Below are 23,345 nucleotides of genomic sequence, written 5' to 3' on the forward strand. Positions count from 1 at the left end.
GGGGACTGCGCCCCGCGGCTGGCGGGCACGGACGCCTCTGCCGGCCCCTGGTTTCCCTTGAGCCTTTCCATGTTGTGCTCGTCCTCACGGGTGTTTGCTTGACCTTGGCGGGGCCGTGTGCGTAGGCCAGGGGTGTGGGGAGGTGACGGGCGTGGTCCCTGGGCCTGACCCTCTCTTTCCTTCCAGGAGACTGAAGATGCCCCCCGGCCATGCTAGTCTGTGATGGGGAGTGTCACGGCGCGGTACTTCTGTTACGGGTGCCTCTTCACGTCGGCCACCTGGACGGTCGTGCTGTTCATTTATTTCAACTTCAGTGAAGTGACTCAACCGCGCAAGAATGTGCCCGTCAAGGGGGCTGGGCCCCACGGACCCTTCCCCAAAAAGTTCTATCCGCGATTCACTCGGGGCCCGGGTCAAATGTTGGAGTCAGAGTTCCGAGCACACGAGCTGCACGGGAATGAAGTTGACGACCCAGAGAAGGACGGCCTGAGGCTCTCCTCCGAGCTGGGTGAGTGTCTTTACCGTTCTCTCGTGTCTCACCCCTGGGCCTAACTCTGAGGGTGCTTTAAATGACGGTTTTGGGGGTTTGGGCTCTGTTTTTCCTCTCCACGATGGGTTTATCAGACACCCAGCCAGACTCTTGGATTTTGGCCACTCTCATACAGTCCAGTAGTTGTCTGGTTCTGACTTTGGCATTTTATGAGGACTTGAAGGATCCTCAGGAGACCTTGAGTAGGAAGAAAGGGAGCACGTACAAGGCCAGAGAGATTGGAACTATGGGGAAGATTTTTTTGGGGGGGGGGGCACACTCAGCGATGCACAGGGACTCCTCCTGGCTCTGCACTCCTGGCAGTGCTCGGGGGACTATATGGGATGTTGCGAATCGAACCCAGGTCGGTTGCGTGCAAGGCAAACGCCCTACCCGCTTTGCTGTCACTCCAGTCGCAGAAGATTTCTTAAAAGTTTATTTTGTATGTTCTGTTTTTGGGCCACACTGGAGCGATGCTCAGGGCTGATAACTGATTCTGCACTCAGGGATCTCGGCCAAGTGCGGTACCTGCTGTATCATCTTTGTCCCTGTGGGGAAAGGTTTTAATTGCCAGTGTTATTTAATAAGGGAAGGAAGTTAGTTTGGAAGGTGAGTTGGCTTGTCTGATGTGTTTTGAAAGACAGAGTTTATTGAAACAGAACGGATACCCGTGGGCTTATTGACGAGCTTGGATTACTCAAACCTAAGAAGATTTCTTAATTGTCATTCCTGTGAGAATTATTAAGATACTAGACTGTATTTAATTCTCGGGTTGCTCTAGTCAAGAGTTTACAAACTGGAAACGCTCAGAACTCGTATCGGGGTGAGTACAGTAAGTGCGCGCTCGCCCTTCCGCGAGCAGATCCAGATTGATCCCGGCACTGCCGGTGGGCCCCTGCCAGGAGTGATCCCCGAGCGAGCGCAGAGCCAGAAGGAAACCCGGAGCACGACTGGGTGTGGCTTGAAAAGCAAAAGGTAAACAAATAGGAGGAAGCGATGTATTGCCTGCCTCAGCTTTCGTGGAATAGACCTTCCAGTCATCCGGACATTTTGAGGCAGGAACGGCGACGTTCCTGGCCCTTTGATCTATTCGTAGTCACTCTGGCAAGTTATTGTGGCCCCGGGGAGTGGGCTCAGCGACGACTGGCAGAGTGCAAGACCGACGTGGGACCCCCCTGAGCTCCTAAGTGCGACCCCTCGCAGCACAGTTGGGCGTCCCACAACGACAGCCCCGCCCCCAGGCGACCAGACCGTTCCGCCTGGGTCCCAAGGGCAGGCACTTAGTCGCTGGCCCCTGGACACGCGCAGACAAACTGCACGTCCGCCCCTACCGGGCAAGCTGAGGTGTTGCTCTGTTCGGCTTCTCCCGAGACACTCTGTGTGCATCAGGAAACTGAAGGTGATTACCGGTTTGAGCTACGTTACAGATACAAGCACGCAACAAGACTGTTCTGCAGCCCAGCGGTAAAAAGCCCGAGACAAAAGAAGAGCTTTCTGCAGTAGCATTAAAAAGAACAGACTGCTTCAAATTCAACCAGGAAAGTTGCATTACAGTTGCATTAGAAAGAATAAAATGCTTCGAATTTAACCAACGAATGTGGTATTTGTGCTCTGAGAATTACCAAACACCAGTGAAGGAAATAATAGGCCTAAATACGTGGAAAGACGCTCAGGCCCAGGGAGTCGCGTACAGTGACAGGCCTGCGCGGACATTCTCCCGCGCTCGAGCATCTTTGTTGGAAAGAAGAAGAAGCTGGTTCTGAACTCACTGAGAATCTCAGGCTAGCCAAAACAGCCTGGGTGGGCGGGCAGCTGGCACCCTCAGCGCCGCCAGATGCTGCTGTCTGGGGAGCTCTGGGAACCCGTGAGAGGCACATTTTGCAAAGACGATCAGTGACAAAGGCGAGGCTCTCGGGTCCCCCTGTTCCGTTGGCGCTTGATAACGACGCTTGAAGCTTAATGAGGCGGCTCCACTGGCATGCGGGTGAACTGAACTTTGGCTCTGATTGCGCGTGAGCAGGGCGGGAAAAATTCGTTGGAATGTTCTTTTCTCCCCCATTTTTCAGAATAATTAACGTTAAGGGAGAATAGACGTTAAACCTTCTCATCAGACGAAGAAGAAATTTTAACCAGTTGAGGTGATGTGTTAACAGATTTGTTATTCTTTAACGCATCCGGGAGTGAGGCGGTCTCGTGTCGAGGGGGGCCCCTGTGTTGGCGTGCGGGCTGTCTGCCCTGTGGCCGCCTCACGTGGCCCTGCTGCCGGGTGCTGGGCGCCACCAGCAGGCGCCGGAGCCCTCCCTGGGGCCTCCCTTGCCGGCCACCGGGCCTTTTGCTCTGATTTTTCGATTCTACTCGTAGATGGCATCTTGCGTCTTGTCTTTCTGACTTGGTTCACTTAACACAGGGCCCTCCCTGGCCCTCCCGGTCACAGTGTCATTCATCGCAAGTGCCCTTGTCCTTCGTGTCTGCAGACAGGCTCCTTCGTGCTCGGGGGCGGTGCCCCTCAATGTTTGCAGGACGCTGCGTGCTGGGAGCTGACAGCTGTGTCCCGCCCCTTGGCAGGACACAGAGATCACGCAGGTGGTGGCCCCTCTGATAGTTTGTTGAATCAAGGAGCGTTTGTTGAGAAAGAAGTTTGTTTAGGGCACTGTTCTAGACCTAAAGGAATTTTTATTTTATTTCTGATGCTTTTATTTTCCTGTGGTGCCAGAGATTGGATGGAGTGATAGCGCAACGGTAGGGCGTTTGCCTTGTGTGCAACCAGCCCGGCCGAGCCGGGTTCGATTCCTCCGCCCCTCTCGGAGCCCAGCAAGCTCCCAAGAGTATCTCGCCCGCACGGCAAAGCCTGGCATGCTACCCGTGATGTGTTCTGTACGCCAGACACAGTAACAACAAGTCTCTCGATGGAGATGTTACTGGTGCCCCCTCGAGCCAATCGATGAACTGCGGGAGGACAGTGCCAGAGATTGAGCCCACGTCCTCAAATAAGCCCCAGTGCCAGAGTCTTGATGGGTTTGGGAAACCTTTTGGGGGCGCAAGGCTTGTGTGGGTGTTTTGTTGAGATCCACAGGGGTGCTGTGACTACTGCTTTTCTGGAAAACTCGTTTTCCTTGGTGACTAGTCCGAAGTTTTTTTTTTTTCTGAAGAGGGGGAGGACTCTGGCTAGTGACATGGCAGGTGTCACCTGTGGGTGAGGAGCACTGCATTTTGAGCTTGAGTGAGCCAGATTTTACTTGGATGCGTGGTGGGAGTAGGGTCAGGCGTTTCCCTCATGACGACCCGGCGATGTCTGGGTGCGAGGCGCTGGCTGAAACTGCACTCTTTTGCAGGCATGATCTTCGACGAGCGCGACCAGGAGCTGAGAGACCTGGGCTACCAGAAACACGCCTTCAACCTGCTCATCAGCAACCGCCTGGGCTACCGCAGGCCCGTGCCGGACACGAGGAACGCCGCGTACGTCTCCCGCCGGGGCTGACCTCCGCGCGGGACAGGGGCAGCCTCGTGGCTGGGGCCGCACTAAGAGAGACGGAATTCGGTCATGGGGCCGGCGAGGGAGGCTGTTCTCTGGGCGCGATGGTTCTAAGCGTTACCGGGTGGCTGTGTGCCCCCGACGAAACCTTCCTCGCCCCACCCTGCTGACTAGTTTGGTATCTTCAGTCCCGAGACTTTTTTCCCTTTGTTGGTCAGCCGGCCACAGACAGACCTGCTTGAAGGCGCTTGTTTGCTCGATGCTGTTTGGGGCTCCGGGGTGAGGCAGTGGGACGGGGTGTGGGTCACGGGTGCAGAGGCTCGGCCCCGTGGAAGGCAGAGCTTTGCCCTGGCTGGCCCGGGGAGGCTCCTCAGGCAAGCCTGCCCGCGTGGGGGTTGCGGGCGGCTCTTCCCGTGCGTGAGAGGGGCTGAGGCGTCTTGCGTGGCCCGTCCAGCTCCCGGGAAGCTCTGTCTGTGCCTGCCCAGGAGAGCGGGAGGTCGCGTCATCTCTGCCCCGTGGGTCTCCTGCTCTCCGGAGCCGCTGACCAGCCGTGGCCGGCAGGAGTGGCGCTGCGGAAGCTTTTCCCGCCGTCCCGGGGCAGCTCAGAGCTTTTCTGTTCCTGCGCAGGAAGGAGCTTTCAGGCGGGCGCTTTGTTTCTGTTACTGCCTTTGGAATCCTGTGGAGGCGCTGGCGTGGCTTCCGCAGGGCGCGGGGGATCTGGCCTGCCCCCAGGGGCCGAAGACTTGCTTTGTGGGGTTCACCTCCTAGCAGGGTGCGGGCATAACATCAAGAGGGGCTTTACCAGCACAGTGTATAATTCTGCAAAGGAAACCTTTTCTTGAACGTTCCTTGGGGTGAGGGAGCGTGCAGGGGTGAGGGTGGGTGCCTGGCACGTGGCCAACGGAGCACTGGTTTGATTCGGCACCACGAGGTCCCCGACACAGCTGGGGTCGCCCCTGGGTTGCCTCGGAGAATTGTTTCCACAGGTGATGTTTGTCGGGCGTAGCCTCAGTTGGGGAGCCCTGTCGGAGGCGAGTTTCTCACGCTGTGCTGGCGTCCTGCCGACAGGTGCAGAGACAAGTCGTACCCTGACGAGCTGCCTGTGGCCAGTGTGGTCATCTGTTTCTACAACGAAGCGCTGTCCGCCCTGCTGCGGACGGTGCACAGTGTCCTGGACCGCACGCCGCCGCAGCTCCTGCACGAGGTCATCCTGGTGGACGACGACAGCGACCTTGGTGAGGAACGATCGTGTTCTCTGGGCCGGCACCCCCCACCCCCGGTGTTTTCTGTGGGCCAACAGCCCCCTCAGAGCTGCCTCAGATTTCAGACAAGGACGAGGAAATGTCAGCTGCCCTGTGCTGCATGTTCCTTTCAGGAGCTGAGAGACAGCTTGTGTTGGCCTGTGAGAATTATAGCAGCGTTCCAAGTTATTTCGTGGATTTTCTGCCTTCCAAGGGCACTTTACGTTTCCTAAGTTCAGAGATCCCGTAAGATCCCAGGTCGGCGTTCCCGGAGCTTACGTGCCATTATGGTCGTCACTGGTTTTCTCTTTAAAATGCCCTAAAGTGCCACGCGTTGTCCCTGATCTACCCCCCCAAGAAAGGCAGCTCTGTAGCAGCCGGGTTCGTACTTAGCCGTTCTGACACCGCTCCGGACTCTCGGGGCCTTGGTTGTCCCCCCCGGTGGGCGCCCTGGGGACCACCCGAAGCCTGGCCCGAAGCCCAGACCCGAGCGAACCGGTCTCTGGCTGAGGTCCCTTCCGGCGGGACCTGGCTCTCGCTGCTCCTCGCTTCTCTGCCCTCGCAGGAGACCCCGACGCTTTTCTTTTCGCGACAGGGCGGGGGGGTTGTGTTGACTTGGTGGCTGCGACGGCCTGACTCGGGCGGGTCCCTCTTGCAGACGACCTGAAGGGGGAGCTGGACGAGTACGTCCGCAAGTACCTCCCCGGGAAGGTGCGAGTCGTCCGCAACGCGCGGCGGGAGGGGCTGATCCGAGGGCGGATGATCGGAGCCGCGCAGGCCACAGGTGAGGGGTGTGTGTGTGTGTGTGTGTGTGTGTGTGTGTGTGTGTGTGTAAAACGCTGGTGCCCGCCTTCCGCCTGCAGTGACCTCAGTCAGCCTCGGTGCCACCTGCAGCCCAGGCAGGCGCCTGCTCGGGGTTTCCCTGCTTTGATCCTGGCCCAGCAGGACGTGCTGAGCCGCCCGCCGAGTTGCTGAAGGCCAGGCGGCCGCCTCGTCCCCGGGCTCAGGGGCACCGTGGCCAGGGGGCTTTTCATTTATGACTGTACCTTGGCTTCGCTTGAAATACAGATTTTTGCCCTGTTTCATTTATTGAGGGGCAGCAGATCCAGTCACACCCCGGGATGCTCGGGGCCCTCCTGGCTGGCTCTGCTGTGTGTGTGTGGGGGGGCGGGGTCAAGTGTGCGCACATACACACACACACACACCCCTCACCTGTGGCATGCGCTGCTCCCTCCACGCAGGCGGTGCTCAGGCCTTTGAACTCTCTCTAGCCAAAATGTTGCATTTTAAAAAATGTCCCCACTAGGGCCCCAGTGGTAGTGTAGCAGGAGGGTGGGGTCATGCTCGTGACTCACCCGGGTTCGATCCCCGGCACCCCACGTGGTCCCTGAGCCGGCCAGGAGTGAGAGCCCGGGCAAGCCCCGAGCACTGTGGCTGCAGCCCCAGTTTGTCTCTCAAGAGTTCTTGCCCCACCCGATGCCACGAGACAGCGCGGGGCCGTGTCCCTCCCCAGGGGCCGGGCAGCGATGCGATGCCCTCCGTGCCCTCCCGGTCTCCCACGCGCGTCCCAGGCGAGACTCCGCTGAGTGAGCGCCTGCTTGCCCCATGTGGGCCCGTGCCAGCCTGTCTCCGACATGTCCCATGTGACACGGGGCTGCTGAGCCGGTGATGGTCACGTGGCCCCTGAGGGGTGGGTCAGCCACGCAGCCGAGCTCCCGTTACTGAGAGGAGGTGACGGTCGGGATTCGCTTCCCAGCAGAGGGAGAGTGTCATTGATGGATGGGCAGTGACCAGCCAGGAGGACGTGGCCTTAGGCAGGAGGGGGGGCTGGGCCTGGTCACCCCTCCCTGCCCGGCGGTGCTGGGGCCAGCCTCGTGCAGCTGACCGCGCTGTCTCGCAGGGGAGGTGCTGGTGTTCCTGGACAGCCATTGTGAGGTGAACGCCGTGTGGCTGCAGCCTCTGCTGGCCGCCATCCGCGAGGACCGGCACGCCGTGGTGTGCCCCGTCATCGACATCATCAGCGCCGACACCCTGGCCTACAGTGCGTCCCCTGTGGTGCGCGGCGGCTTCAACTGGGGGCTGCACTTCAAGTGGGACCTGGTGCCCCCCTCGGAGCTGGGCGGCCCGGGGGGCGGCACTGCCCCCATCAGGTAAGGCGCGCAGGGCGGGTCCGGGTCCCGGGCCCCTGGGGACAGACACCGGCCATTGCCGATGTCTGAGTACGGGAAGAGGCAGCCGTCAGCCAGGCCGGCCGTGCCTGCTTGTCTGCTCCGAGTTTCTGAGTTTCTGCTTGGGGCCACACTGGCTGTGCTCAGGGATGAGCCCTGCTGCTCCAGGGACCCGGGGTGCTGACCAGGGTTGGCTCTGCGCAGGACAGGTGCCCTCCAGCGGGTACTGAGCTCGCGCAGGGTGCCCTCCTCACCCCTTCCCAAGGGTACTGCGCTGGCGCACAGTGCCCTCACTGGTGTGGCAGCAGGAAGGTGCCCTGGGCCGTCCCTGGGGTCACGGTGTTCAGGGTTGGTTCCTGTGGTAGGGAGTGAGCCTTAGTACTTTAACCACTCAGTTATATTCAGCCTCAGTCTGCTTGCAGGCATTGCTTCTTATTTTTGTTTTCTTTTAAGTTTCTCAGAGTTTTCAGAGGTTTGTATTTCTGCCTTTTAGGGAATCTTTTTGTTTTGGGATCACGCCCGTGGTGCTCAGGGCTTCTCCTGCCGCTGTTCTCAGGGTCGCTCCTGGCAGGGCTTAGGGGACCGTATTGGCGTCAGGAATTGAACTGGGTCAGCCTCGTGCAACCAGTCCCTGAATCTTTTTTTAAAAATCTCCTTTCTCATCAGAAGGGACTTCTTTTCAAAGTTCGCTTCTACAGGCGCCCAGCTGGGTGAGTGGCTGGAAGCAGGCACTCCTGGCCTCGGGAGGGGTCCGGGACCACCCGAGCTGCTGGCTCCCGGGGCAACAGAAGACCCAGTGCCACGGGCCTCAGGTCCGACCCGGCAGGAGGCCTGCGGGTGCAGAGCCTGGAGTCAGGCTGAGCGCCGCCAAGTCCCCTTCATTCGCCAGGCGTGTTCCTCAGCTCGTTGTCTGGTACCACGCAAACTCCACTTTGGCGTCAGTCTTGATTCCACTTGTAACACCCTGCATGCGGGAGAGCGCAGGTCCGACGGCTGAGCCCGGAGCCGGTCTGGAACGAGTCTCTTTCCAGGTCGCCCACCATGGCCGGGGGGCTGTTCGCCATGAACCGACGCTACTTCAACGAGCTCGGGCAGTACGACGGCGGCATGGACATCTGGGGAGGAGAGAACCTGGAGATCTCGTTCCGGGTAACTCGTCTGCTTTGACGCGTCAGTGCTCCTCTGCCGTGACCCAGAAGGGGATGAGAAGCCGTGCAGGGAGCAGTGACTCCTCGCAGGCGGGAGATGCAGGAAGTCTTCCTGTGCAAAACACAAGCTTCTCGGGGGCTGGAGAGACAGGAAAAGCTTAAGCCAGTCTGGGGGGCTTCTGCTTGTTTGGCTCTAGAGGCTCCGCCCTGCAGTGCTCGGGGGACTGTTCAGTGCTGAGGATGGGGGTCATCCTTAGGCGAGGCGGTGCCTGAGCCCTGTGCTGGGAGACGGAGGGTGGGTCCGGGCACGGTTTCTGTGTGCGGCTCGTGTGGTGCTGGGGATCGAACCCTGACCCGCATAGGGAAGGTGCTGCGTCCCTGGCCTGTGTGCTCAGGCACGGGGGAATATGTGGTTCTGGGGAGCCAACCCTCGCATCCGCATGTAGGGCAGGTCCTCCCCTCCGTCCTCCCTCGCCAGCCCACGGTGCTTCTGAAGGGCTGCTTCTTGCTGATGGCTTAGAGCTTCATTTTTATTTATTTTTTTAAATTTCTGACGGCTCAGGGCTTTCAGAGTTCCTCTCCGTTCAGCTCATTTTCATAGATGGCATTCTTGAACCCCCACAAAAACTAACGATCCCTGTGGAGTAACTTGGTTGTGGGCAAAATTTTAGAACTTTTGGATCTTGAGAGGAGTTGTATCTCCAAAGATCCGTTTCGTATCCGTGCTTGTGACTCATTCTGTTCCTGTGGGGTCCAACGTGCCCGCCTGCATGCACGGCCCGCGTTCCTGCGCTTTGGCTGAGGGCGGTCAGGGCCGGCTGTTCTGCGTCTTCTTAGCGAAAAGCAAAACGTGAAGCTCCTCCCTGGGGCTGGAGAGACGGAACTCGGGCGACAGCACCTGCTTGGCGTGTGGCTGCAACGCGACCTGGTTCCGACTCTGCCCTGGGCAGCCTCAGCGCCGGCCCCCATAGCGCCACAGAAAAACTTCATTTTTTTTCTGAGTACATTCTTAGAGGAACCAGAGGACCGGAGAAACCTTCTCTGACCTGGGCCCAAGCCGTGGTGCTGTGTCGGGTCCGAGCGCCTCCCGTGTGGCCACGGGGGTCTTGTTTGCAGCCTGGACTGCGCCGTTGCCCAGTGAGGGCCTCGGGGTCGGCAGCCGCAGGCTCCGCGCTGAGTCTCCGCTTGCCCCCAGATCTGGATGTGCGGCGGGCGGCTCTTCATCATCCCCTGCTCCCGGGTGGGGCACATCTTCCGGAAGAGGCGGCCCTACGGCTCCCCCGAGGGCCAGGACACCATGGCCCACAACTCGCTGCGGCTGGCCCACGTCTGGCTGGACGAGTACAAGGTGAGGCGCGGCCGGGGCGGGGGCAGCCGCACCCCCAGGGGCTCGAACCCAGCACCTCACTCACTCGCACACGTTCAGGCCGAGCCCCAGCCCGGCTCTTAGGGGGGCACCCCCTCACCCTGCCCTCCCCCGGCCTTCCCACACTCTCTCAGCCCTGAGTCCCCAGCTTGGACTACTGGGGTGGCCTCCTGACCCCGTCCCCTGCTCCGGACACTGTTCCTGCTGCCCGCTGACAGCCCGCCCCCTGGCCACGGCTGTTCTTGATGTGTCCCTGGGGGCATCTCCCTCGCCCTCCTCACCACGCTTTCCCGTCTCGCTGTCGAAAGGGGCTGCGGGGTTCAGTGCGGGGACACCGGGGTTTCACCCTGGGACTGCAGTAGCCGGTCGCTCCAGCCGTGTCCTGAGCAGTGCTGTCCCCGCCGGTTTGAGGGTCAGAGAAGAGGAAGCGGGGGAGTCAGTGCCAGGCTCAGGACGGCACCTCCAACCCCCCCCCCGCCCCCCATCAGCCCCTGCCCGCCCACCTGCTGCCCGGACAACCCGCCACGCTCGCTCTCACGCGTGAGCGCTGTGGCCAGCCGGGGCATCTCAGCCAGACCGCCGACTCCTCGGGCAGTGGAAGGGCAGCCAGCTTCCTCAGGCATGGCCGTTGCTGTGGGCACACTGAGCTGGGCCCTCCCGGGCACTGCCCACCCGCCTGCCGCCACCCCTTGGTCCCCGCCAGAACCAGCTCCCGCTGCTTGACAGAGGTCATCTGTCACTGCTGAAGTCGTGAAAGTAGTTGATTGATTGATTGCTTGAAGCCTCCGCAGAACTCGGCACAGGAAGCCCTTGCCGCATGCTGGCGGGGCAGGGCCGTGCTTTGGCCTGCGGCTGGCCGAGTCCTCTGCCCACGGAGCCTCCTTATGTAACCGCCCGGGGTCTGGCACACACGCCTCAGTGGGCGCCAGCGGCCTCTCCCGGACAAAAACAAGTCCTAGGGACCGGAGCCACGGGACAGCGGGGAGGGCGCGGTCCTCCGTGTGGCCGACCTGGATTCGGTCCCTGGCCCCTCGTGTGGGTCCCCGAGCAGCACCAGGTGTGGCCCCCAAACGAGAGAAGTGCAAGAAACAAGCAGCAGCGTTTGTCACAAACCATCGAATTCAAGCTTCCGGGTGAGACTCAGATTTCTGGGGCGCGTGTTGGCCGTCGCGGCAGTGGTGCCTTCCAGCCCGTGGTGCTGCAGTGTGAGGTTGATGGAGACGACTCAGACGCTCTGAGCGAGGTTTGTCAGTAGCCAGGAGAACCACAGCCCGGGGAACAGCGTGCTCCAGATGACTCACTCTGTTATTGCAGAAACTTCGTGTGGATCAACACTCGGGCGACAGAAGAGCCCGTGGGGTCAACGGAACGGTGAAAAGTTCCATGTAACTGCGGTTTCCACCAGCCACATTTAACCTGCTCCGAGGGCTGGGTTGGGTCTCTTCGGAGCTACGGGAAACACCTCTTCAGAGGTTTCGTTCACTTCATTTCATTTCGTTTGTTCGGGCTTTGGACCACACCTGGCTCTGCTCTGCTGGGGAGGCTCTGGGCTCCCAGGGCACACAGCCCCCACTGCACTTCCAGTTTCAATTATTTTATGGAGTTACGTTTCCAAAAACATCCCGACAGCACTATTCTCTGTTCTCATCCTGGTGTGACATGTGCCCTTCTGGCTGTCTGTTCAACAGACGGGCAGAGATCAGGCTGTCACTGTTCTCGTTCAGCTGGGGATTGGAAATAGTCATTTTATGTCATTCGTCGTTCTAATCTCTCAATTTCAACTCGTGTATCCATGCTCTGCATTACTATTTGCAGCGTAAGAATTTCTTACGCTCTGGTCCTGTGTGTGTTCCGACCGCCCAAGTGTGTATTCCGACAGTGCACGTGGTAGAATCCGGGCAGCACAGGGAGGACCCTAGGGCCCACCAGCACGACATGCAGATTTGTGAAGAGGATCTTTAAAAAGTCTGGTGGTGGGCCAGAGCGATAGATAACACAAGCGAGGAGGGTGTTTGCCTTGCACACGGCTGGCCCGGGTTCAATCCCCAGCATCCCATATGGTCCCTGAGCACTGCCGTGTGTGGCCCCAAAACCAAAAAATAAGAAGTCTGATGGGGAATCCTGAGACCAAACAGTCGAAGAGCTGCTCGTTCTGCGGCCCCTTTTGGTTGGGTCTGAGCGTCGGTGTTTTGCTCTGCGGCCGCCGTGGCAGGACTCCCGCCCACGGAGCTCGTAGCCCTGCCCGGCTCCTGCCTGTCCCCCGTCTCGCTGCTGCCGCCCAGGGCGCGCCCGGTCGCTGAGGCCAGAGACCTCCCGTGAGGACTGGCCTCTCGCCCTGGGCTTTCCTCCCGAGCCCGAGTTCCGCCCGACGCCTGCTGTCCGGGACTGGCGTCTGGCCTGAAGGCCGTGCTGTCTGAGGCCTGATTGGAGACCGGGGCGTTTTCTGGCAACGGGAAAATATTTTGTGCTCCTCGCATCTTTTAGGTGGTTCTTTAAAACTCAGATAGGATTGCATTATATTCATTTCAAACCGAAAAATCTTTTATTTTTGTAAACTCAGGAGCAGTATTTTTCCTTGCGGCCTTATCTGCGGACCAAAACCTACGGGAACATCAGCGAGCGTGTAGAGCTGAGGAAGAGGTTGGGCTGCAAATCCTTCAAGTGGTACTTGGACAACGTCTACCCGGAGATGCAGATCGCAGGGCCCAACGCCAAGCCACAGCAGCCCCTCTTCATCAACAGAGGAGCCAAGCGCCCCAAAGCCCTTCAGCGCGGGCGGGTAAGACGGACCCGCGGGCCTTGGCCAGTTCCCTGAGGTCTGTGTGAGGCCTTGATGTGCTTGCCATGTCCTGGGGGGGCTGGGGGCGGGGGCGGGGCACACCCTGCGGTGCTTGGGCACTTCTCTGGCTTGGGCCGGGAGCAGCACGCACGGCCAGTGCCCTTCCTGTGCCCGTGGGGTTTGCACGCCTCACTGGGAGGGGGTGTCCTTATGGGGGCGGTGGGGGCCACGGCCTCTTTAAGAATGGGTGCTGGCGTGTCACCTCTGGAAGGAGACCCCTGGGAGGGGCCCTGGGGTGGAGAGACCCCTGGAAGGGGGTGCTGGGGTGAGGAGACCCTGGGAGAGGGCCTTGGGGTGAGGAGACCCCCCAGGAGGGGCTGCTGGGTTGGAGAGACCTCCCGGGAGAGGGTTCTGGAGTGAGGAGACCCCTGGGAGGGGCCCTGGGGTGAGGAGACCCCCCCTGGAGGGGTGCTGGGGTGAAGGTTCCAGGTGCCTCAGTGGCCAAGCACTTGCCTTTCCTTTTGTTTCTGGAAGAATTTCTCCTTTCTAAGGATCTGGTAAGAAAAACGAGCTTTCCTAAGTAACTTTCCGGACTGGCCTTCGTTGTCCCGTGACCGGGTGTTGGGATTGGCCCAGACAGGCCTGGGGGCGTCTCCCGCCCAGCGCTCTGGTGCAGTTGTTCTTTGGTGGTCTTTGCCCGACGAGGCGCTGATCGCTGGCGGAAGCTGCACTTCCGTCACCGTAACTCGGGCTGCCTGGTTGGTTCTGGGGGGCAACCCTGTGGTGCAGCACTTGAGCCCTCGGCCCTGTCTTCCTCTCTGGCCCTGGAGTTCTGTGTTGTTTTGGGGGTGTCAGTATTGGGCCAGGGACTGGGCCAGGGTCAGTCCCACGCGAGGCCGTAAGCCCCCACTGTGCCAGCCTCCGGCCCAGTGACGCCTTTTAGCGTTTACTTCACTTCCGGCTCCTCTTGGCTGGGCACTCGGGTATTCGGGGAGAGACCCCCGCCCCGGGGGTAGTGTCCACGGGACGAACGCAGCTTCAGGATGCCCTGCCTGGACCGTCAGGCACCCCGCGGCCCCTTCGGGTGGGTTCTGGCGCGGGCGCCTCTCACTCTCTCCTCCGCAGCTCCGTCACCTGCAGACCAGCCTGTGTCTCGTGGCCCAGGGCCACCCGAGCCAGAAGGGGGGCCTCGTGGTGCTCAAGGCCTGCGACTACGCCGACCCCAGCCAGGTGGGTGCCTGCCTCCCGTGGCCGCCCCGGGGCCCTGAGGACGAGCAGGAAGTGCCCTTTAAGGTCCGTTTCTGCCTGGGGAAACCGTGGGCGCAGAGCAGCCCCCAGCTGAAGAGTCACGGGAGACGGGCGTGGAGGGCAGCACGCGCCACGGGCCTTCCCGGGAGGATGCGCTTTACCACCCGGGAGGCGTCAGCGGTGTCGCCGGCCTCGGTGGCCAAGGTCCCAGGCGCTGGTTCCAGAAAGGGCCGTAGGGGCTTGCCCGGCCTCTCCCGCCGGGCAGACCGTCCTCCGTGGCCCTGCCGGGCTGTGGCTGTGGCGCTGCCTGGACTCAGACCGAGGCGCCTTCCCGTGGGGCCCGCCGCAGCACCACTCGCGCTGCTCCAGGAAGCCCCTGGTACTGAGCCCAGCACCCCAGGCAGACGCGGGACGCGCAGCTCGGCCCCCAGGCGTGTCGGAACTCGGAGCCGGCCTGGGCCGCTCCCCGAGTCACCGGGCGCCCCCACGCCTCGCCCCCAGGTCTGGGTGTACAGTGAGGAGCACGAGCTGCTGCTGAACAACCTCCTGTGCCTGGACATGCCCGAGACCCGCTCGTCGGACCCGCCGCGGCTCATGAAGTGCCACGGGGCTGGCGGGTCTCAGCAGTGGACTTTCGGGGTGAGCGGTGGGCCCGGGGGCGGGGGGGCCCAGACCGCCCGCAGTTGGCGGTGGCCGTCAGCCCGCCCAGAGCCCGAGTGCTCCGGGCCCCTCGGCTTTCTGTTGCCACATCCTGACGACTTTGGAATGACAGTGACCGTCCCCCTCTCGCCCCCCCCCCCCCCCGCAGAAGAACCACCGGCTGTACCAGGTGTCCTTCGGACAGTGCCTGAGAGGGCTGGGCCCGCAGGGCCGCAAGGGCTCTGTCGCCATGGCCATCTGCGACGGCAGCTCCCCGCAGCAGTGGCACCTGGAAGGCTGAGCGTGACCGGAGGGGGACGCGCCTGGGGGGCTTGACCACGGGGACAGACGCTTGGAACCGCCTCGCTCACAGCCTGTTTGGGTCTCAGCCGTCCCGAGAAGGCGCCAGACGGGCCGTTTTAAATGAAATGAATCCTTAGTACTTTTAACCTCAGAAGCATCATTTATATATTTAAGAGTCAGTTAACTATTATAAATTATTTTGATGAGCTACGGTACTATCTACATTAGAAATAAAGGATCCTTTTGATTACTTACCCAGGCTCTCTTGGTTGCTTCTCTCTCGTCTCGTCTCACCTCTGCTCTGCAGAGCGTGAGTGCCCGTGCAGGGCGGCTGGGGTGCCCGACCGCGCCCCGTCCCCACGGCTCTCAGCTGCTCGGCCCCGCCTCGCGGCCAGGGATTGGACCGCAACTCCGCACAGCCCGAAGCCACCTCCCCGCGTCTTCCCCCGACCCCATCCTGCTCCCGATGAACTACTGAACTTGCCCCCGAGTGTTAGCGCCCACCCATGATGGTAGACGCGGGTCTAGACTGAATGCCCAAACACGAAGGGCTGTTTCCCCCACAGAATTAGACCCCGGCGGGAGCGCAAGCCAGAGCGAGCGTCATTCCCGGCTGCTCTTGCAGTTCCTGTGACCCCAACGCCGTCTGGCTAAGCGCCACTGTGCCGGCCGCGTGCTGGAGAACGTTCCGGCCTGACTAGCCCCAAGGCCGATGGTAGGTTAAAGTCAGCGGCAGCACATCAGACGGTTTGCTTAGGGAGCGGGAACGAGACGCTGGATGGGAAACAGGGAAGGGGAGGGTAAAGAAATACACGTGGGGGCACCGCCAGGCCCGCGGGGTCGTGAGATACACGTGTGCAGCACCACAAGGATCACGTGTGCGCCTCACGGTGGGCGGCCTGTTCACGAGTGAGGGGGCTGAAGTCCGCACAGTCGTATTCCAGCACAACTTCACAACCACCCGCGCTGCCGGGGAGACGCTGCCGGCCGCCCAGTGGCTAGGAAACAGGCTCAGCATCCTGCGGGCGCACGGGGCAGCGGCAGCCACAGACCAGCCCGAGGACGCGGGAAACTCACCCGGATAGATCAAGTTCCAGGACACGAAGCACAGCTCAAACTCCTACAAACTCAAGACGTTCGAAGTGGTAGGACAGAACAAAAAGCAGGAGGAAAGGCCCTGTGGTCAGAGAGAGCCACACGGTGGGCGCCGGCTCCTGCGGGACCCCACACCTGCCCCCGCCCCGTCCCCAAGTAATAACCACAATGGCGAGCCTGCTCAGTCTCCAGGAGGTGTCCGGACACTGGGATTCAGAGAAGAAGCCCGGAACAGTTCTTCAAAGTTCTGTGAGTGCCACGGCCCGGAGCCCGGGGCCCTGGACACGAGCTCAGGTGGCAGGTACCTTCCTCCACCACGACAGAACAAACGCTCAATGCAGGCACCGAGATGGAACGTGGAAACGGGAAATCGGTGACCCAAAAGCCAAGGGCAAGTGAGCTGGATTAAACATCCCGGGCGGAAAGGGCAGCTTGACTGGGGGCGGATGGCCGAGGCACCGGAGCCTGGCCTTGGTGGACAGAGCGGCCGAAGAACAGCTCCATGTTGCCTGCTTTGATCGGTGTCTTGTTTTCTTGAAACCCCGATCTGCCCCCGCCCCCCTCCCCCTTTTCTGTCCATTGTCAAGGAAGGACATCTGGGCTGAAAACTCGGCCTTGGCAAAAAGTTTCACAACTGCTATCTATGGAGGCCACCTAGACGTGGGCAGGGGGGGGGGTAGCCACCAGAACGTCCTGGAACATGCCCAGATGACCCATCGGAAACTGTCTGTACTGTCTGAAATTATGTTTCCTTTTGAATCATGAAACTTGCATTTTTTTTTTTTTACTTAGGCTTTTCTTTGTAACCGCGGGCTATGACGTAAGCACTGACTCTAAAACCTGAAACATTTCCACTTGCTCAGGTCTTGCCCTGGCCTGAGAGCTTGACCCCAGCTAGCTGGCCTGAATAAACTCCGCTTGTGTTTTGCATCACTGGCTGGACTCTGTGTGTGGTTCAGAGAGGGGAGATTATCGACCTCGGACCTGAACAGCCCTGGTGGGACTCAGCCTGTGGCCATCAGGCAGCTGCCCCATCCCAGCTGTGACCTGCCGTCCATCAGACCAAGGAATTGAGTCGCACCCACCACACGCACACCCGAGTTTACAGAAGATTTTCCCGAGAGCCCAGCCCTGGAGATGGCGGCCCCACTGCCTTCCGGAGGGCAACGGGGCGGTGAGCAGCCCAGCTGAGCCGTTTGTTAATTAAGCCGCATCCAAGCGTGAGCCGCCAGTATTAGGTGCTGGTGCTAACACCTGAGCCATGAAACGTCAAGGAAACAGGGCAGGACTGGGAGATCGCTCTCTGGTCAAAGCACCTGCCTTGCAAACATTGTTTGCAATGCATCGGGGGGGGGGGGGGGGCAGGAAATGTGACCCTGCGGGCACAGGCGTGGGCACCCAGCACCCCCCTGGTGAGAACTGAGCCCCAGCCCCGAGCAGGCACTGTCTGAGCCAGCCAAGGCTGTGCAGCCCGTCACCAGCCAGGGGAGGGAGGGGCGGCCTGCAGGCCCCTAGGACAAGGCTCGGCCGTGGCTGGGGCCTCAAACACACACATGACTTGGCCCTGCGGCCGAGCACGGCAAAACCAAGAAAAGTTACAGACGGGGAGAACTGCATGCAGCGCGGAAGTAGTCAGCCGTGTGGTGCTGGGGCTGTGTGGTTCCCACTGCACTCTGGGAAAGGCCAGCGCCTGCGGGGGAGGACAGGCCCCACACTGACCACACAGAGCAGCCCTAGGACCACAGCTCCTGCGTGGAGAGCTGGGCTCGGGCTTTTAGCCTGAGCTGTGGAGTGTCACTGCCGGGTGCCTTGGGTTGGGGGGGAGAGCAGCTGGAGAGGGGGCTGCAGGTGTCCCCAAGCTCCTAGTGGGAGACTCAACACTGCTCCAAGAAACAGTCTTGAAAAACATCCCGGGTGTTTACAACCCACTTCATGCCCCGGACGCAGCAGCCTGCAACGGGCGGTTCTCCGAAGGACACGAAGGGCAGTCCCTGGAGCCGGTCACAGTGGCCGCTGCAGCCCTCACTGGGCCCAGAGCGGGCACCTGAGCGGCCGCGGCCTGACTGTAAAATCTTATCACGCCGATGGTTGTGTGTTCACGGGCTCACTGGATGGTACTGTCTCACCGCCTGCGTTCGGTGCTCTTGAGCCGCTGTGTGTGGCCTGGATCGGAACGGCTATTGGCCAAGGGCAGACAGAAGAAGAAACGAGGGCCAGGCCGCTCTATATCAATAGTAGTTTATTCCAATCTTCTTCACTCCTGTCTTTCTCTGCCTCCTTCTCTCCTGGGCCCCAGTCTTGGAAGCTCTCTCCTTCTGGCTCTGACTCTGGATCTCTGGAGCCCGAGCTCTCTCACTTCTGACCCCTTTTCCAAGCTTACATCTTAGTTTATATAGCAGTCACATAAGGCGGTGACATAAAGGTGGGTTGAATACTGACGAATCAACGAAGAGAGGTAAGACCACTCCTCCAGGAGATTGACTCAAGGATAAAATCTCATCTACAGAGATTACTTCAGATTACTAGGAGATCCGCTCAAGGGTGGGATCCCAACAAGGGTGTGCTCTTCCCTCAGTTAGTAATTTACTTAAACAGTTGTAATAAATCTACTTCTAATATTTCTAGCAATGTCATTCTGTGTGAGCACAGTAAGAGATATAAATTTAGTTTGGTTCTTCCTGAGAACATCTCACTATACATTCCGCAGTCCTCAGGCCAGGTTAATCTTCCTAGCTCCAGCAGGGTCCTAGTCTCGTCGTTACTTACTTTTGGATCATGACAGCATTTGTCCATGATCATGCCCTCAACTTATAGTTGAGTACCGTGGCTCTTTGGCCTGGCCCATTTCGATGCCAGGGTAGCTCACCGCTTGCCCTGGGTCCATTCAGTCCCTCGTCAGGACCCTGCTTTTCGGGTGCTAGGAACTAAGGGCAACTGAGTCAAGAAATCAGATGTCCAGGAGTAAATATTATTCGGAGTCAATCAACTCCCAAGTTACAAAGCATAATATTAACTGTCTTCCTGTGTCCACACAGAAAGGACATTGCTTACAAGTTCAGTGTCCTTAGATGGGTGTGACCTGACAAACCTAAGCTACCTGAGGAAGGACAAAGGAGTGTTATCCTACAGCCTGACCACCGCGATGGCCGGAGGACAGTCGACTTCCTGTTCCTGCTCTTGGGCTCACACGGCTGGAGGAAGGAAGCAGATCGTCCGGTTCTGCTTCGGAATCTGCCGTCAGCAGCCTGACGCTCACCACCGAGCAACTTGGATTTGTAGTTTTAAAGCTGCGACTTTTAGTTTTCAGCTGTCTCCCCGAGGTAGGGTGGCTCAGCGGCAGTGGACTCAAGTCTTAGAACCAATGTCCCCCCTGGTAGCTCCGACACTGCCTCGGCAACTCCTCAGCATTAAACCAGGAAAAATCCCCAGGGGTGGCCCAAGGAAAACAAAAAACAAACAAACAGAAAAACCCCAAAACACAACACCTTGTCCGGCCAGCGTCTGCACAGATGGCTTCAGAACTAATCAGGGATTTGGGGGGTCGCACCACGCCCACCGCCCCCTGGGGAGCTGCTGCCCCTGATGAGAGCACTGGACACTGCAGGCCCTGGAGCCCGGGGACAGAGAGGCCTGGTCCCCACAGCCTTACCAGCAGATGGCCTGGTCCGTCCAGGCCGTTCACAACACCTCAGCCATGTGGACACGAAGGGCAGTTCCTGGAGCCGGTCACGGCGACCGCTGCAGCCCTCACTGGGCCCAGAACAGGGACCTGAGCGGCCGTGGCCTGACCACGGCGATGGCCGGAGGAAGTCGACTTCCTGTTCCTGCTCTTGGGCTCACACAGCTGTGCTTATGGGGCCCTAGGGACGCCGGGAGTGAATGTGGGTCAGCTGCTTTCAAGGGAAGCACCCGCCCCGCCGCTGTCTCCGCCTCGAGCAAAACCACGAGGGTCTGCGGGCTGCCCCAAGGTGTGGGGCAGAGGGGCCCGGGGGCCTGCAGGGACGAGTGCCCCAGGGAGCTTGGGGGCAGCAGAGCCCAGGAGGCGAGGGGACCTCACCCCCCGAGCTAGGGACCACAGGCTCAGGGCCAGCGGAAACCAGGTGCCACTGCCCGCGCCGAGCACTCAGGAGTGAGGCCCAGCTGCACCCGGGAAACGTGCGGAGCCGAGACACACCCTCAGCTGCCCGGGAAGGTGCGGTGCAAGACCCTCCCCCACAGCGTCGCCCCAACAGCCACTCAGCCCCGGAGGGTTCCCTGGACCAAGGAGCGAAATCTCCTGAGTCAGACGCCCCCAAGCCCGGCCGGGCGGTGGGGACCAGCCTCGGGGCCTGGCGGACGAAGGGGGTCCGAGCCTCCCGCACCCCACCGACGGCGAGTCGGGACCGCAGCCTTGGCCCCTGCTCACAGCCACGCCAACTCTGGAGGAGAGAAGGGAGCACTGGAGACGGAGCGTCGGACACTCTGGGGTGGACAAGGATGAGCCTCGTGTGCTCCGGGGCCCAGCCGCAGCCCAGCCTCGCACGATGGTCCCTGGAGGGGCGGAGGGGGCAGGGGATCGGAGCCCGAGAATCCCGCGAGGGGCGCTGCGGGGTGGGGGGTGGCGCCCCGCGGCCTGACCGGGGCCAGCACAGACTCGGGCACTGTCGTAGATGTAAAATATTTTATTTGTAAATGGTGATCTTCTAAATCTGTGTCCACAAATTCCAAAACCCATAACACTCTGTATACTTCAAAAAATTCAATTTTGCCAACATTAGATACTATGATACAGAACAGAAAACAGAACGAACCAGAGACCCGGGGGGACAAATACTGGCAGGATGTCGAATATTGTACAAGAGAAGAAAAATATCCAAGAAACAAATCTCATACAGCTATTTATCCAGAGAAAAATATATACAATCGATTTATTCTGCCCGATAAAAATACATCATGCCATGGACATTACAGGCTCGGAACCGCGCGACGGGGCCGCCCACGGCTCTCGGCCCCCTGGGATCGCGCGCACGGTGAAACCCCCTTCGACTCAGCCCGGGAAGTGTCAGTACCGGAATTGTCAGTACGAAATAAAAAGCTAACTGGTTCCAAAGGTGGATTAAATCTCTACGAGCAAACACAAAACAGTGTGTTCTTTTATTAAAGAAATGTAAACAAACAGTTCATACAAACACGTTTAAAATCACATCGTCCCCAAGCCCCCGGGCTGCCGCGCGGCCCGCCCCAGCCCGCCGAGGCGCGCGCGGGGAGGGGCCCGGCCAGCCCCCGCACCGTCGTCCTGCGTGTCTACATGATTCTCGGTGGCGAACCAAGTTCTAATCAAAACTACTTCTGCTGAAGAAAAATTCAGCCTCCATTTGGGTGTATTTGTAAGCAGTTATTCACAGTTATCACAAATTGTAAGCACAAAAAACCTGACTGAAGAAGTAGGGATGCAACAATGTCATATGAAAAAATTAGTTTTAAATTACCAAAACAGCTAGAAAAGTGGTAGTCAGAGCACACGCTGCGTCCCGGCGGAAGGAAGGCGTATAAAACAGCTAAGTACTAAGAAACCTTCCATTCCAAAAAGTCCCAAACACTCCAGGTCGGAAATTTGGTTGTTACATCATTATAATGGCATATTTAGGAACACAAAAATTATATTGTAACATCCCTATGGACATTGTGTAAGCACCCGAGCTGCTGCGGAGCCTGGTAGCATTTGGTCAATAACTATCTTTATACTGTAACTCTTCTCAAAATATTTACATTTGTACAAAGGAACAGGGTTTGTTAGTTCTGCGGTAACAGCAGCAGCTTGGCTTTCTTCTAACTTTTATTTAAAAATAGCTTCATTCACTTATTCAATAATAAATACAAAAGGTTTCTCTTATTTTACAGAAATCAAAAACTACAATAAACTGACTCATGGAATCAAGTATTTAAGTGTGTTTAGTGCAAGTTATCCCTTAGCTCCCGCCCTAAGGGGCGTCCGTACATTCCTGCTTCAGTGGCGTCTACGTGAGTCCAACCGTCTCGAGGCCGTGGCCAGCTCTCGGGGTGCCCCTCGCTGGTGATTCAGTCTTACATTCATCGGAAGGCCCTCCCCGCCCGGGCAGGGCAGCCGTCGGCTCCTGCCCCAGTATCAGTTTCTCCTCAGTGAGACTAGACAAACGAAACCCACCCACAAAGACCAAAGAAAGAAAAAGAAACAAAAAGTGCTGGACCGCCCTGGGCTCGCCTGGCCGCAGGACGCGGGGCCACGGCCTCCGGCCTCCTGGGGCGGTGCTCACGGAGAGGCGAAGGCCGAGAGACCAGAGCTCCGGAAGCTCGTTCCCAGAAAGTTCTGCAGCGGAAAACCACCCCTCCTGGGGCCGGGCTCAGTTCATCCACTTGCGGCAGTTCACGGCGCCACAGTGGCACGGGATCTTGTGCTGGTCGTCCTCGAAGTCGAACTTGTAGTCGTAGCAGAGCTGCCGGGGAGACGGGGTCAGCTGGGCCAGGCCGGGCCAGGCCGGGCCGGGCCACCTTCACCCCTCCCGTCCGTGGGCAGGCCCGGGGACAGCTCCACCCGGGGGGCCCCAGCACTCTGGACTGGACCCCGACCAGCCTCGGGCCGTGCCCGGGGACACTCAGGGACAAGAGCTACACCCCCAGGCCCGAAGGAAACGAAAGAGACCATAGTGGGCACCGCTGAGCCTAGAGCACTGTGGCGTTCTGGGTAACCCGGGCAACCTGCGGCATTCCAAAACGATGGCCGGGGGCCGGAGCCATAGCACAGCAGGGAAGGCGTTTGCCTGGCACGCGGCCGGCCCGGGTTCGATCCCTGGCATCCCATAGGGTCCCCTGAGCACTGCCAGGAGTAATTCTTGAGCATCGCCGGGTGTTGACCCCTCCCCCCAAAGTCCCCCAAAATAAAAAAATAATTAAAAATAAAACAAAATGCTGACCGCGAGGTCAGCACGGCCCTGCCCGGCCGCGGGGAAGGTCCCGGAGCGCCTCGGGGAGGCCCCACACCCGCTGAGCCCGCTCACCTCCTCTCCTTTCTGGATCCTGCGGTTGGAGCTGATGATGATCTTGTGGCCTCTCTCGAAGGTCACCACCTCCGCCACGCAGTTGGGCGCACACGAGTGGTTGATGTACCTGCAACACCACGGCAGACGCTGCTGGAGCCCGGGCCAGGCCCCGGCCCCCGGCACGGGGGGAACACGCGCCGGCCCGCTGCGAGCCCCCCGGGCCCCGCTTACCTGGCAGGCCCCCCGGTGAGGGTGGCGTCGATCACGTGGTCGTTATCCATGCGAAACATGTACACGCCCCGGTTCTGCGAGGGAAGACGGGTCACAGGTCACGGGCGCCCGGGGAGGGAAAAGGCCTCCCG

The 23,345-nt window shown here is 59.7% G+C and overlaps 3 protein-coding genes across 3 annotated transcripts in view; 1 reads left to right on the top strand and 2 right to left on the bottom strand.

Moving 5' to 3' along the window:
* GALNT11 (polypeptide N-acetylgalactosaminyltransferase 11) overlaps positions 1 to 15,129 on the top strand; it is a 33,736-nt gene extending 18,607 nt beyond the window's left edge. Inside the window, exons 2-12 of the mRNA XM_056134792.1 lie at positions 187 to 508; positions 3,862 to 3,985; positions 5,070 to 5,236; positions 5,901 to 6,026; positions 7,143 to 7,392; positions 8,442 to 8,559; positions 9,754 to 9,906; positions 12,485 to 12,703; positions 13,829 to 13,933; positions 14,453 to 14,590; positions 14,760 to 15,129. Of these exons, the coding sequence (XP_055990767.1) occupies positions 223 to 508; positions 3,862 to 3,985; positions 5,070 to 5,236; positions 5,901 to 6,026; positions 7,143 to 7,392; positions 8,442 to 8,559; positions 9,754 to 9,906; positions 12,485 to 12,703; positions 13,829 to 13,933; positions 14,453 to 14,590; positions 14,760 to 14,891 (1,818 nt within the window). The 5' untranslated portion in view covers positions 187 to 222 and the 3' untranslated portion in view covers positions 14,892 to 15,129. The remainder of the gene's footprint in view (positions 1 to 186; positions 509 to 3,861; positions 3,986 to 5,069; positions 5,237 to 5,900; positions 6,027 to 7,142; positions 7,393 to 8,441; positions 8,560 to 9,753; positions 9,907 to 12,484; positions 12,704 to 13,828; positions 13,934 to 14,452; positions 14,591 to 14,759) is intronic.
* RHEB (Ras homolog, mTORC1 binding) overlaps positions 1 to 23,345 on the bottom strand; it is a 239,322-nt gene that overhangs the window by 210,374 nt on the left and 5,603 nt on the right. The window lies entirely within an intron of this gene.
* Positions 22,335 to 23,345, bottom strand: part of KMT2C (lysine methyltransferase 2C) — a 184,786-nt gene continuing 183,775 nt past the window's right edge. Inside the window, 3 exon segments of the mRNA XM_056134804.1 lie at positions 22,335 to 22,440; positions 23,002 to 23,110; positions 23,215 to 23,288. Coding sequence (XP_055990779.1) covers positions 22,348 to 22,440; positions 23,002 to 23,110; positions 23,215 to 23,288 — 276 coding nt within the window. The 3' untranslated portion in view covers positions 22,335 to 22,347.

The sequence above is a fragment of the Sorex fumeus genome, unplaced genomic scaffold, assembly GCF_029834395.1.
Source record: "Sorex fumeus unplaced genomic scaffold, SorFum_2.1 ptg000107l, whole genome shotgun sequence".
NCBI classification, from domain to species: Eukaryota; Metazoa; Chordata; class Mammalia; order Eulipotyphla; family Soricidae; genus Sorex; species Sorex fumeus.